At 32.1% G+C, this 15,861-nt stretch overlaps 1 protein-coding gene across 3 annotated transcripts; it reads left to right on the top strand.

Annotated features, from left to right (window-relative positions):
* Positions 1-564: 564 nt before the first annotated feature.
* Positions 565-11,059, top strand: LOC134283111 (uncharacterized). Of its 3 annotated transcripts, none has more exons than XM_062765551.1 (2): positions 565-914; positions 9,484-11,059. In XM_062765551.1, the coding sequence occupies exon 2, from the start codon at positions 9,502-9,504 to the stop codon at positions 10,822-10,824; it is 1,323 nt and encodes a 440-aa protein (XP_062621535.1). In that variant the 5' UTR covers positions 565-914; positions 9,484-9,501; the 3' UTR covers positions 10,825-11,059. The 3 variants fall into 3 exon arrangements, with proteins under 3 accessions (XP_062621535.1, XP_062621534.1, XP_062621536.1); XM_062765550.1 differs by lacking the exon at positions 565-914 and adding an exon at positions 6,590-6,796; XM_062765552.1 differs by lacking the exon at positions 565-914 and adding an exon at positions 8,703-8,894.
* Positions 11,060-15,861: the final 4,802 nt, after the last annotated feature.

Here is a 15,861-nt window from a genome sequence, read left to right as displayed (position 1 = left end):
ACATAATGATGTTGCGCCACCATAGAAAATGGTTCCTTTCCTGTGATACCATTTACCAGCTATGATAGATGGACGTTGGGTGGATCTAGAAACAACCTCTTAAAATTTCTCTGAATCCATCGGAAGAAAAACTAGAAAGAGTCCAAAATTTCGAAAAAGTCTCATTCGGAATACCTCTTATATTAGATAATTCAAAAATAATTTTCAATGAATATGACGTTTAATCATTAACTGTTAAAGTATCCCACACTTTTTATACAGAAGATAATTATGCTATCTGCTTCAGATTGCCTTCTTAAGACGTAATTTATGCATGTTACTTTAAACCAAACTGCAAAAACTTGTCAAATTCCTTAGAGATAATGAACATTTTTGTTAAATGTATACCTGAAAAATGTGGACATGTTTTATGAGATTAAGTTTCGAAAAAGCGTCAATCAACCTTAGTATAATGTGTGTGTGTATAAGTGCGTATAGATTCTTTTCTGATAAATGTCACTCTCTGAAATATAAGCTCGCTTTAAATTGCAGATATATACCATGTGTTCAATACTTTAATATAAAACATTTTAATACTTAAGATCATGACCGTACATCCAATTTGACTGTCAGTCTTGTAAAATTGCTAATCGCATTCGCCTGTATTACTTGGCATTTGGAAAATGTTGATCCGAGTATTGGCAATATAAAATATCATAACAAGAAGGGTCGTTTACACATACAGCCTGTTTGTATTACAGGGGGTTTATAATTCTTTGAACCAATCGTTGTCAAATATCACAGCGCGTTTACCTTGTGTCAATAGAACACGAAAACTTCCCAGATGAAAGGCCACACTTACATCTAAACCAAGCGCAAAAGAAAAAAAATGAAAATGGCGACTTTTATCAGCGGTATGAGAAGTGAAACAACAGGTAAAAAATCTTATTTTTCAAATTATTAATTTCTATTAAAAATAATTCCTTTTATCATGTTTTTATTTTGAGAAGAATCTTACAAAAATCAACATCTATATTTAAAATGTGTTATTCTATCATAAAATATCGAAGGTATACTATTAATTAAAACGATATGCCAAATGTATGTATATCATTCTTTAAAAGTTTCAATCAACCTATTGTTGCATCGTCTTTAAAAATGGCAAAAATTACTTCATCCGACGAAAAATAATAAAACCATCCAACAATGTACTAACAGACTGTATGGTATCTGCTTAATCTGTCGTTAAGGGAAACTAGGGAAAAGAGCGAAGAAGACCAAAAAAAAATCATTTTATTTCAAAAGTATATTAATGATATTGCGCAAAATTATTGCAGTTACTTAAATTGAATTTAATTTTCAATGGGAGAGGTGCGTTTAATGTTATAAGTAATATAAATAAAAAAAATATTACCGGATAATTGAAAAATAAATATTGGATAAATGGAATTAGAATCATATTGAAGTCAGTATTGTTGAATCGTCATATTCTGTTAAAATGGCGTCAAGGCAACATTAATCTTACTTTGACTGAAAGATAAAACTTTCAGAAAGGAGTGTCCATTATTTAAATACAATATCTCTGCTCACTATGCTTTGGCAAAATTCCAGGTAGATCGGAGTTATTTCCCCCATTTATTACATTATCTTTTTAATAATATGGGTTTACGTGCACTTTAAGGAGTTCTTCAGATTTGTTTTGTTTACTGTCCAAATTTTTATTCAACAAATCATGAAACAATATTTATTCAACAATTCATGAAAAAATATTACTATAAAAAATGAATTAATCTTACGTATACTTTGCATGTAAATTACTATATATTTTAATTTATAAAAAGAAAATGACATGAAAAATAGTTTGCACTGATCTTTATTCATAATTTCCAAGTTTTTCTTATAGAAAAACTGTAGGTAAATTCCTCAATTTTAAATAATGTCCGGTCCGTTGGAAAATTGCCCAGAAATGACCGTTAACTTCTAAAATTGGGGTCAATTGAATTCATTGACATATACATTGTTTGCATAAAGACACCGGATACCATGTAGTGTCAATAAATATCCGTCAATTTGATATACTTTTTAATGAAAAGGACGAGAGGGGAAAATAAATAAGATCAATTGAAAAACCTCGGGACATTTTTTTTCTATAAATCGATGATGATCCATTTCTAAAAGTTCAGGGTACGATAAGATTTACCATTGTTTCTGAACGTGTTGTCCGAGGAACTTCAGTTAATATATATTTTTCATACACACGTTAGAAAATGTTTTCCTTAAAAATTAGATTTTTAAAAATCTAAAGCATTCTTAAAGAAGACTCTTGCACTAATATTGACGCCGAATATTACGCTCAATAAGTTCGCAAGCAATCGCTATATTAAAGTTAAATACTCATTCAAATTGGACTTGGTCAACATGGCACCAGTGATATTTAGTTTGACGACCTGGAACGTCGAAGCTTGGGCTAACAGTGACCGAATTACCGTCAAATGTGCAAATATGTATCTAACACTTCAGGGAGTATAACAAATTTCAGACCATAGAACTAAGCGATATTTAGCTAGTATTGACTTATGAATCAATTATATTGAGTTATTATGTTTTCCTTTATACCGCGGTATTGCATAATTTACAACAGCAAGAGAGATGGTTGTAATGATTCTAAGGTTCATAATCAGTTCCAACGAAAGGGGCGTTCTTTTTATTTAACCGCAGTTGAAAAATATTTACAGATTTAAAGAGTCACCCCTGACTTCAAAGGAAAAACTTGTTCTTTTAAAAGCCCCACACTGCTTTTTAACAATAGGGCATATCAGGAGGACTTCAAACCCATTTCTTCTGTGTCTTTGAAGTTGTCAGTAACAAATTTACTGTTGTACAACGTTGTGTAAATTTCGTGACGTTGTGTTATCTTGAAGATTTTTTATAACTCTTTGGATCCTCAGAATTTCTTCCAGCGGAACTCAATTTCAACACGTTTTGAATGTTTTACTCAACAACAAACATAAAAAAAAATTTTAGAATTAAAATTAGAATATCCAAAGATATTCGACTGTTAATTTAAATGTTTATATATACGTTAATAAAAAAAACTGCACTCTAATTATGGAACTGTTGTAAATAATTTACATTACGGACAAACAAACAGTACACATAGGCCTACATGTACCTGTAGCCTTGGTCTACACACGTGCAATAGCTGTCACACGCATCCAGCGAGCTCGGAGAAACACGTTTTGTTTTGCCGAAAGTTACGGTGTCAAACAAAACTTTTCTTTTCTTAATTAGATCATATAAATACGAATTCTGATTAATAAAAATTATACAATCCCTGTTGAACTTTATATAGTTTGTTTTAACATTTGCATCTGCAACAACTTGTGTTTAAAATGGCCGGGTTGGGAAAATCAGGACCGGGTCGAATTTAATTCTAAACTGAAAACATGGAAAACCTTTTTTGTTTTGAAAATAACTGAAATATACTAATATATTTGTCGCAGAAATTACTTACATTATTCAAGTTCTATATATAAATGCTGAACTTCAACACGAAATGAACCACACATACCCTACAGTTTACAAAGTGTACACACGAGCAGGCCAGGGATGTCTTTTAATAATACACACACACAGAATGATTATTTTTTTCTTTATAATTTGATATAAACATGTACAATACAATTGTTGATATAGTATTATCAATTCATTGGTTCTTTAAATTATTCTCTGTTATCAAACACGTAAAAAAAAAAGGCTGAGGAGGGAGCGAGCGTAGGAATATTGATATTTTTTATTTGCATTTCGGGGGGGAAGTGACTTTCTAATGATATTTTGACGTTATTTTTGATTTCTTTAATGTATGACATACACAACTTGAACAATAATGTTGTATCCATCATGAGTTATTTTGGTCGGACCAATATGTGTGAGCTGCCGCTGAATATATACAGTTATATATCTTGCAAATCATAAATATATAGAAAATATATACTATACTCTTTTGGAGAATTTACATGGACAACATGTGGATAGATAATTAAGTATTCGCCATCTTAATAAACAATTTAACTATTTTTAAACTTTCATTTAAATTGTTTTATTTTGATGTCCTCATTGTTCATAATTTGATAAACATAGGACACAGTTCTTTAAATTCCTTGCACGAGATAATTGTCCTTCCAATTTAGAATTTGTTCCATTGAGTTGTGATATACAAATTAAAATCTAAATTTGAAAAAGGATGTAAGGGTGATCAATTTTTTGTATTATTTTGGTTAAGAATCAAAGTTTTTGATCCGTGTGGAAGTTTAAATGATTAATGATAAGTTTTTTTGTTTAACGTCCCTCTCGAGAATTATTCGTTCATATAGAGACACTGCAACTTGTCAGTAGGGAGACGGCAAAATTTGTTCCTATACTCGGCACTCGGGGCCATTGAGCAGTGAGAAATCCTTTTTGCAATGCCTGCTGGATAGGGGAGCTCGGTTTAAAGGTCAAATCCGAAGTACTTGCCTCCAAGTCCCGCATTGGATTCGAACCCACGAAGTAAAGATCAACTCCTTAATCCGCGACTCGAGAGTAGGCACTCTTTTCACTAGCTGCGCACCGCGGGTGCGATAAATGAAAATTCTTTGAATAAGATATCATGAAAATATACCAGATGGATTTGTATTACATCCAAAAATATAGATTAATTAATGAAATATGAAAATTCCACCGCAGTAATGTGATATTTTGATCAAGTCATCTGTAATAACTGTAATAACGAGTTTTGTTAATTTGGAGGAGGATTCCTATACACAACCTCTGGAGAGCTAAAGAAATTTCTTAGCCAGTTTACATCAAATGCTGGTATTTCAGGAACTATTTCCTTCAAAAGAATAAGCAAAAGCCTGTCAGTTTGAGCGCAAACACCATAGCCAATCCATACACCTATGTTTGATGATATTTTTTTCTTTTACCTCTGATGTAAATCCACTGTGGGGCATGGAGACAGGTTCTTCGGATGAGACCGTATAAATCGAGGTCCCGTGTCGCAGAAAGTGTTGGCTCGAAAAAAAAACCCTCACTTATAAATGGCAGTAAGTGCCAAGTATAGGAAAAAAATTTGCAGGTCTCCACCGGCAAATGGTGGCGTCTACATATAAGTGAAAAAAATCTTGAGAGGAACGTAAAGCAACATACATTCAATTACTAGTACCTTTTATAGATATGTATTGTGTAAAAGCATACATTCTTATATGGATGTTGTGTAAAACTTAAAGCATCCAAAGATGAGAAATAAGTAAATTTGAGAATTGTGTTTGATTCAACTAAATTTGACATTTATATACTATTTTTGAAAATATACACTTTTTGAACTAGGTATCTTTTAGGTTGTTAATTAATCACAGGCCAGAATCACAATCTCGCGACAAAATTTACTTTCAAATTAAATAAGGGGTCACCTTGTGTTCATGCAACACAATTTTTGATACCGAAGAAAAAATTTATTTTTTATTTTCTTTCAGTACATTAAAAGTCTTTGTTCATTTCGTGTAAAATCTCCCTAGTAAGAGGAAAGATAATGATTCTTGCAAATCTCTTCATTCGTTGTTCAATCATCATGTCTGACCATACCTATAATGTAAGGGTTTTTAAGTTTAAAATAATGCATCTTTCTTGCCCATGATGTGAAAGTATTTAAAAATCTTGACTCAAGGTCAAGCTAACCTGGCAAAGAATTGTGAAATATTAAATCTAAAAAGTCAAACATCAGAGCCAAGATTTTTCGACAATGAAATTATGGTGCTTAGGCTATTACTTTGGAATCCTTTCTTGAAATGCAGGTTAAATTTATCAAATTTGAAATTGAATATGATATTACTAATCACTCACAGATGTGTGATACCTTACGGGTAATAGTGCAACTAGATTGTGCAATCGTGTTTGCATATCAACTTAAGACGCTTTGAATGTAATGAGTTTAAACGTTTCCCTGTTGTTTCTGGCCTGAATTTTGTCATGACCCTAAACTCAAAGGCCAATTTTATGTTTCCAAGATCATATAGACCGAGATGTAATTTGGTATGGGTAAGAGGTCTTTTTTCATTAATTTAGCATTGTTTTTATTCATGTTGTTGGGACGTCATGAGGGAGGTGTGCTTCAAGATTTTTGTTTTTGAAACAAGGACTTTATGCAATTATTTTTCGTTTTTTATTCCATTTAAACCACCACGCGATAGAAAACAAATATTGAAAATTGAATTACATGTAATTTAGTATGTGTTTTCATTTTTTGGAAAAAAAACCTTCTTGTTTACTTTATTGATAATGATTTTAAATATTTTTCCGAGGGGCATTTTAAATAAACTATGCAAAACGTTTCTGTTTTTCAATAAAGCGTGCTATACTATAGTCTAGATGTGTAGAAGCTGTATCCATTGTGTTTTGATCATGCACTCAAATAACTCAACTTTAAAGGTTTTGTTTTGGTGGCCGATGAATTAATTAGAGATTAATTAATAAAGGGCATTGTTGAGATGTTTCAAATGATACTCTGAAAAAAGATCCCCCGTTTAGACATTTAAGTTAAAAATACAATTTTGATGTTATCAGCATTTCAAACGCATATGTGCTCGGTTGACTTAAACAAAAATACATAAAAATCGATATATTCCTTGGCCAAGTATGGCATTTGCTAAATGACACACACTTCGGTTATAACTTGGGAATACTGTTTGCATGGTTTGGACATATTCTTTTTATAGCTAAAGTTTTCTTTTCATGGGAAATAATTTTGAATACGGTAGGATCATTTGGACATCGGCAAACGGTAAATCATGGTTTTTTCTGTTGTTTTGTTTTTCCTATTTTTGTCTTTCATCAATTTTTAATTTCCTGCTATTTTCTCTCGAGTCATTGATACTGTTGATTCAATGGGTGGGATAGGAATTTCTAGTTCCGTGATCTATGAACCAACTATATTTGACTTGCTGAACTTTTTGATATTGTGAATCTTTCTAAGCAGGGAATGGGATACATGTATGTTGCATACTATTAACAGTGCTTTCTCAGGTAATTTTTTTTTCAATTTTAAAATGCTCAATGTCTACTGAAAACAATTTGCTCAAGAATAAATATTCCAACAAATGAAAGACAATTTGTAGTTTCCCGAATTTTATAACGGCTAAAAATGAATTTTAAATAGTTTTTGGCATCAAAATGAAATTTAAATCACTCGCTCTCACCTTTCCTTAATTTACATAGAAACAGAAGAATGGAAACTGAATTGTAACATTTTTTATCTATATTACATGTGATATCAATTTGCAATTCTATCGACTCGATTCTATTTCAACAGAAAATCTATTATACAAATATTAGTATACTTGTTACTAAGCCCTTTTGCTATGAAACTTTGGACGTGGTATTTTAACAATAGTGGTTTCTTTGTGTCGCACAATTGAACTAACAGGCAACATCTGGTGTTCAAAATGTGATAAATTAAAACAAAGATTTGTTATTTATGTCAGGGTATCTATAAAAATTTATTTGAGATCAGTAAAATAATTTGAATCATTAACTCTTATACCATCCTTATCATTGAAATGAACGATATTCAATACCATTTTGTTGCGCTTTCAACCAGTTTTGCGCAGAATAACAAATAATCTCAACGAATCTAGACTAAAAAATAACTATAATAGTCACTAGTAATTTTAACAAGGTACTTGTAATCAAGCTTAATGAAGAATTGTTCATTGCGTCATAGCGTGTTAATTTCGTTGTAGACCTATATATATTATTAAAACCCACATTTATTTGGGTGCAATTGATCTGTATTAATTTTTTGCTTCGTCACTGCAACTTACTGCTGAGGTTTTTGTCTTGCGGCTGACGTCTTACGCAGAACTGAAAAAAGAACTTGTATTATACAATGATGCAAGGTCGATTGATTAATCAATACCATATAATGCAATTGATGAAGAATAAAGCATTCGAATTCTAAATGAAAAATAGATATTTCTTTTTACCGATATTGAAAGTAATTTATTGCAGATTATAAGAACTAAAAATAAAACTTAAAATGTACCATTCTCTTGAAAATAGCAAATGAGAAGGTAGGATAATGTTAACTGTTGAATTTCTAAATTTTATGAAAAAAAAAAAACAACCAAAATCCGACATAAATTTTTCATCATAGAAAAAAAAATTCCAAAAAATTGAAGGTTGCGGGCAAAATTTATGCAGTTTTGTATAAAATATATATACTTCCGGAACATTTATATTTATAAATGCAGTATAGTTTATTTCCGGCTCAGATATCACATGATCAGTGACAAATAAATACAAACTCTGAGTCCTTTTCTAATGTAACATCTAAAACATACATTGAAAGACGAGACGACGGTAGGATTTTATGAAAATAAATTACCCTCATATAAATTAAAAGTATACTTGACAATATAATTTATTAATATAAAAAATTAACAATATAAACAATTGTTTAACATAAAAAAAATAATAAGAACTATTATAAAAAATCCATTCTCAGAACCAGTACAGAAGCCTTATTAATTGATTTACTAATAAAATGTAAACAAAGCCTAAAAATTTAAAAAGCGCTAAATAATGAGGCCCCTTTTCTTGATAAAGTTCGAACTTTAATATGCGTGCCTGATACGAGATCGATAATCTATTCTAGGCTTACCACCCATGACAACACATTATTTCTCTTACAAAGCCATGTTTATACTTGATCCTGCATACACGAGAAGATCCTGTAAATTTTGTTAAATCTACAGATTACACTTCACCTTAAATACTAAACTGTAAAGTTGAGCAGGGACTTATTTGGATAATGGAGAACCTAGTAAAAATAATTAATAAATGTTGACTTCAAATAACAATGTGGAATATCAGTGTAAGAAGTAAGTAAATTTCATTTCTTTTTTTTTAAATTTTATTATATTATTATCACTTATTATTTGGTCGGTGATCAGAGTTTCTAAGTAAATGCAGGTAAAAGTACAATTTGTGATATAAGACATAACATAATGTATGATTATGGAGGAATTTTGATTTTTAAAACCCAACATAGTAGAAAGTTTTACATTTTGAAATGAAAATAATTAACAAAAAGAATTATCCCTATTTAAAAACCTTCGAATGGGTTGAAAAAGCTTCCATTATTTCGAAAAGAAAATCCACCAAGAGGGTTTTAACTTTTTTTATTCGCCGCACTAATATTTCCAAATCTTTGGCAGAAGACAATACATTTTTCTTACAGGATAGAATTTAAATCACTTGGTGATCCTTTACTAAATTAGTACCTTCGAATGAGTTCTTTGTTTTCTAGAGAACACATGTGCTAGAAGTAATAATTTTCGTTTTCTTTATGGAGACCACAAAAAAGTCCAGACTTTTGTTAGGATAGGAACCAATTGTCTGTTCTTCATTGTTTTGAGTGTAAAAAACCGACCAGGATGACGTAATATACAAAAGTTTTCTTTCTTCCAGAACCAAATCATGTGAATAATGGCCGATTCAACCCATACATTATGGAGCGAGAGTGAAGAGAACGACTCGACAAAACCTCCTGTTCAGAAAAACTCCAAAGTCGACGAATTTTTATCTCGAATTAACGACACTTACTGTCAGTCAAAAGCAGATCAGATTCTTAGACTGTTAAAAGATCAAGAGGATCTGAATTTGAGATTTCACGACTGTGATCTAAACAGTGAGGACTCGGACGATAGTTTAAGTGACAGCTCTGTTAAGGAAACAGAACAGAGACTGGTGGCTCGATTTGCCCTCCATAAACAAAGAGGTGCAAGATCGAAAACTTCTATGGGATTTTATAACGACACTGAACAAATAGGAAACTCTAATTATAGTTCTGACGAAGAAGATATTGCAATGGAGGAAAGACCAAACACAAGAATAAACCGTCCAAAATCTAGCTATGTTCGTCGTAGAACAAATGTTAGTGAAGATTCGACAGATGAAAATAAAGAAGACGATTTTGTCGACACTAGTGCCCAAAGACGCTGTCGATCAACTCGACCACATTCGAGACTCGGAAATAGGGGGTATGTTCATCGAAGTAGCATACTTCAAGAAACTGCTTGCAACATTCAGGCCCCACCAACATCTCCTCGCGGAGATCTTATTGATGAAACTAACTATGACAAATATGCTCACACTAGATCATCAGGAAACTTTGGGAATGGCAATCCAAGACCTAAATCTCGAATTAAGGGATTCTGTGATACCACTCAAGCTAACGAAGTGATACCTCAAACACTAGAGAGACAAAAAACTATACACGATATCTCAACTGCACAAACCTACTCAAGTGACGAGGCGAGAGACGAATTCACGACAACGTCAACTCGTCTCCGCCATCGTCGTCAGCAGTTTCGTCACTCAAAGGCAAAGAGGCCTGCTTCTGAAAATGTGTTTCTAGTCCGCCAAAGAACAGAAGCGCGAATGCTACAAACTCATAACAACAACGTGAGGCCCACGTCTGAAAAACCTCTAATACAACAGGCTAAGACCTCAAAAAAAGTTATCTCTATAGACACAAATCCTTTACAGGCCGCACAAAATGCTGGCTTTCAACCTGCCCCTTCGTCTCTTCAAGCATCTCAATCAAATCCTTACCCCTATGGTGTATCTCAGCAGAGACCAGCATCGAGAAGAAGTCACGGGCGACAGGATATTCCACTTAACGCAATGGGTAATGGAGTGCGCAATACCGGAAGATCAATTGGAGTGATGAAGTTGCCTCCCCTCGATCCAGCTGTTGCTAAACGTGCTGAACGGATTGTTTTAGCTGCCAGGGAAACATGTGCTTAGTGCATTTCGTTTTTCATATCACGTGGATATGCATTTTAACTTTGACAACTGAATTTTTAAATTATTATATAATTGTAGTTATTGAGTATATTTTGATTACTCTGCTGCAATCGCTTTTATTTTTCGCCCTGTCGGAATTTTAATTCCTCCTAAGCTTTGTTATCATAACCAACGGTATTTAACGCCGTTTGTTTTATGCCCAAAGTATATGGTGATTAAATTAACCAATATTTTATTTCTCATGTGTTTGTTATTAGAGTACAGTAATACTCTGGGTAAAGTATTCAATTTTGAATTTCCTGATTTCCCTTACTCTAATGACGGACGCCTTCTATTTATCTTGTTTGTGAGATTTACGTAGGTTCCTATCTTTTGTGAAACATGCCTCATTCTTGATCCATTCAAATCCTGGGAATCGAAGGCAGAAAAATGGCTAGCAACCATAGTTACTATCAGTGGTCTAGAAACATGGTCACTGATCTTTCTCTGACCACTATTAACACGATAGATTTAAAATTTTATTTCAATTTTATTCTATGGTGTATGTTCGGTTCTTGGGCGTGACATTAAAATTGTTAAAATTATTATGCAAAATAATGATCCGCCGTAGGATTAATTAATCTGCCCGGATGACATTTTTACTTGAGAGTGAAGAATGGTCGAATCCAGTGCCACACTGAAAGAATTCTAATACTACATGTATATATTTTTAAGCTAAATTGGTGAGGTAATTTATCGCTAAATGAGTGCTTAATATGTTTTCCTTTTCCTTATTGCTTTCGTTCCCCTTAAACATCCTTAGTCCTGTTTTACAATGAACAGAATTGAATAGATTAAATGAATTTGTTGGGTTTATTTTTAAGCAAAACACATTTACTTTCACAAAGTTAGAATTACATTTCTGTAATAAGTAATATGCATTTATACTTTATTTACAACATCCCACAAAGAGAACAAAAAATTGTGAAATAAAGCAAATTCACTATAACTACAAGTAAATAAGAGATCATCGCATTTTTTGTCGGGGGATATTATTTTATTATTCACTTTTTTTTTCAAAATACAAACCTAGAAACCATTATCACCCGAGTGTTTACGACAACGCCCTTGTCAATGATCTTGATCATGCGTGTTGATTTCTCATCAATATGATCATCAGCAGACGGGCCATGCTGCAGCCGACAGGCTGGTTTCCATGGAGATAACAAAATATTGTCACTTCCTATTTCAGATTTAATTGAAAATGAATATCGCGTGATCCATCAAAATTAAAAGTTGCACAGGAATATGTACATATGCAAAAGATAATTAAATATTGCTCAGTGTAGCACGAACAAACTTCCTGGACCTCTTACCTTTCTCTCTTTTCACTGACTTAGACGACAAAGCTTCATAAATAAACTTTCATTTTCTTTATTCCTTATTTAGCTTGTTTGCTGGTAAACAGTAGGTTATTCTTCATAAAAACAGGTATTACTTGTTCTTTCTTCAGCCCATTCAATAAAGTTTTGAGATATTCTTTTAGACAATAATTATAAAGTGAAAATGGAAGCTTTAACTGTCAGGTAGAAAACTACATGTACATGAAACCTGAAAGTTTTTTTTAAATCAAACTTCATAGATGAATAACATTTTTTTCTCAGTAAAGAATATATTCCTATGTTTTTTTTTAAATTATAAGCTCTTCCAACACTGTACCCACACAGACGAGACAGATAAAATGAATATAATACAAGATGTAGTGTCCTCAGAGGTGTAGTAATGTTTGTAATGGTAATAACACAGAGTCAACGAACGACAGGCCTTTAAAAAATCTAAAATACAAAAAGACATTTAAAACAACAATCTAATGAAATTGTAGACGATCTCAAACAAAATTGCAAACTCATTCCTGCAATAATTTTTCTCAGCTTAATTGTTCGAAGCAAAACATAGAATCATTAACGCTGGACTCAATTCAAGACCTGACAAAGAAATAAGAATGATCTCGTATTCATGTAAATAAGAAACGCAACATGCCGATACAAATGGGATTTTTGAAGTATTAACTTAATGTTTCGCTGTTGCTCTGAGCGCACCTGCAATTAAAGATATTGTAGTAATGAAAAATATATTGCCTGGAATCACGCTATATCTATTTACCATACAATGTCCCTTTGCATAAGAATGCAGAAATTGACTTTTTGGGTAAAACTAAATTTGAAACATTTCTTTTTCTATTATAATGCAGAATGTAACAAACCCATGGAGAGATAAATAGCTACAAAATATAGATTCTTCTAATACTTCAAATAACAATGTTGAATATCAGTGTAAGAAGAAAGTAAATTTCATTTTTTTTTTTATCACCTTGTTATGATGTTAGAAATATACCTAAAAGACTCCGATGGTCGGAATAAGTAAAGGATAAGAAACAGGTGTAAAAAATCTAATTCAATATTAGTTTATAAAAAATATATAAAGTTATAAACATCAATTTATCAATATTTTTTGCTATAATAACCGGTTATGACCAATTTCATTGTTTCAAATTACTCCTGTTATACATGCAAAAACGAAATGATCCATTTCATTAAAATATTACGACTATTTTTATTTTTCTTTAACATCGGATTACATTTTAGTTATTAAATTAGGAAAAAAATATTTAAAAAAAAAACATTGATCAAATTTTTATCTCAGTCGTGAGAAAGTGAAAAGGGCCACAGGAATTCTACCACACAAATAAACAAGTCATTCGTTTCTTTCTCCTTTTTTGTCTCATTCTCAAAGTGCATATCCTTGTATCATATTTTCCTATGACTAGTATGCTGACAGCATAATTTTTCTTTGAAAAGAAGATTGACTGGAAATAATTCAAGTTCTATTAAAGCTGCAATAAAGCTAGATTTTCGAAAAATTGAACATGAACATTAATAGGGTACCCATTTAATCTTTTTAAACGATTCTAAGGTTTCTTTTTTCATTTTAACTAATGCTTTCATTATAATTGGAAAAAAATTGCTGATGTCCTAAATGATGAAGATTTTAATTTCTTTAAAGAGAATCATTTGACACTGATCCCGGATGCACAAGATGGGGGTATTTTTCTCAAACTTTATGCCCCCAATTCTTTTCTTTTGAATTATCTGTGTGAATTCATCCTATCGAATCAAATGACACAGGATCATATCGACTAATTGTCATCTGTTTTGGTTACATGACGTTGGTAGAATTATGTCAATTTAATAGCATTCTTTCAAATAACTTCCGGAACTCTTAAACTATTTTTATAATTTTTCGCTGAAATTTTACTTCCTGAATAATTATCCAGGAAAACTTCTTAGTGGGAAAAGATAAGATGTGATTTGAAAATAAAAAAATGATTTCGGACGTAAATGAAGGAGACCAAAAGATCGTTTAGATAAATATTTTATAAAATTGAAAGTGAGTAAGCAATTTGATCACATTAAATGTATTCAACTGCCATTTCACCCGCTGCAGGCTTTTAGATTATTATAATCTTTTATGCATACATATTCTACCTAGGATTTGACTTGACTCCGTCAAGTCAATTAGAATTCACACTTTGCTTTAATCAAACTCTCCATGTATCCGATATTTAATCATTTTTATACACTATAAAATTAATAAACACGGTGTGATTCTATTTACCTTCAATAAAGATACAGATTTCGTTTTGATCTATATCACACTTTTGACAAATTTCTCAACGTTAACCGCATATAAATGGATTAAGGGATTAGAATAACGACCTACTCCTTTTTAAAGACTGCAAATTAGCATTGGCGTCTTAATATAAAATGTTTAATAGCGTTCTTTAGCTCTGCCTATTAAATATTACGGAAGCAAGTAAGTGTCAGGTAAGAAAAAATATTTTATCTGGCGATCGCCATGTCTTTTTTTCCGGCAGACACCACATAATTTTCTAGTGACCGCTATATATTTTTTTTTTCTGACAGCCGCCATTTACCGGTAAGTTCCTAGCGCCTGCCCTTAAAATATCTGACAGCCGCCATAACAAAAATATCTTTTAGAAAAATCTTGCGGCTGCCAGAAAATTATATAGCGGTCACTAGTTTATTTCGATGTAAATCAACCATTATTCTGCATCAATGTTTTCCCAACTAATCATACTGTTTTTTGAACGCCTAAGCCTAAACTGAATTTCATAATCAAAATAAAATTTCAGCAGCTGGATCTAATGCAATAACTTAGCAAAATCTATATACTCATTGTTCCAATTTTTTTCGTGTGTTGTCAAGGGTATGTTAGCCCTGAGATCTGCTGTAATATTAAACAAAAGGCCCACGGGCCTTATAGATCACCTGAGTATCATGTAACAACTTTCCAACAATCGAATTTGGTTCAGTTTTAAACCAGAGGGCATGAAATTCACAATTTTGAAAGAGGCACAATTGCTTATCATAATTATAAACTTAGCATGCTTGTAACTCTATTTACTTACGACCCAGAGGTAGATTAGAGTAAAAAAGAGAAAATGCACTTCCATTTTGTAACCCGTTATGCACCCACCCCAAAAAACACTGACCCTGGAGCTACATATTTCAAAATTTTGGAAATTTTATCCTAATTTTACTTCATCATAAACGGTTGATTAATACCTAAGAGCAGATTTCAAAGCATTAATTTATTTTTCAGACTATGTACCCCCCCCCCCCGACCCAGGGTATGAAATTAACCATTTTGCTAGATGCTCCTTCCTTCATCCTAAATAAATATACCTGGATCATTAGCATAACACCAAGGAGCAAAGGAAAAGATTGTCAAAGAATTAATGTATTTTCACTATATAATCAAAAGAGCCCCCCACCTTTACACCAAATGGCAATACCCCTGACAAAGGGGCCATGGAATTCACCAATTTGTTTGAGGCATTATAACTTTATACTAAGTTAGTTTATTTAATACCAAGGAGCAGAGAAGAAGATTTTCAAAGAATTAATGCATGCTTACTATATAATCAATAGAGCCCCTAACACCAGAACTCCTGACCCCCAGGGGCCATAAAATTCA

Source organism: Saccostrea cucullata, unplaced genomic scaffold, assembly GCF_032062105.1.
Source record: "Saccostrea cucullata isolate Sc308-1 unplaced genomic scaffold, CSIRO_AGI_Scuc_v1 ctg326, whole genome shotgun sequence".
NCBI classification, from domain to species: Eukaryota; Metazoa; Mollusca; class Bivalvia; order Ostreida; family Ostreidae; genus Saccostrea; species Saccostrea cuccullata.
The sequence above is the reverse complement of the archived record's forward strand: the minus strand, read 5'-3'. Positions and strand labels throughout refer to the sequence as shown.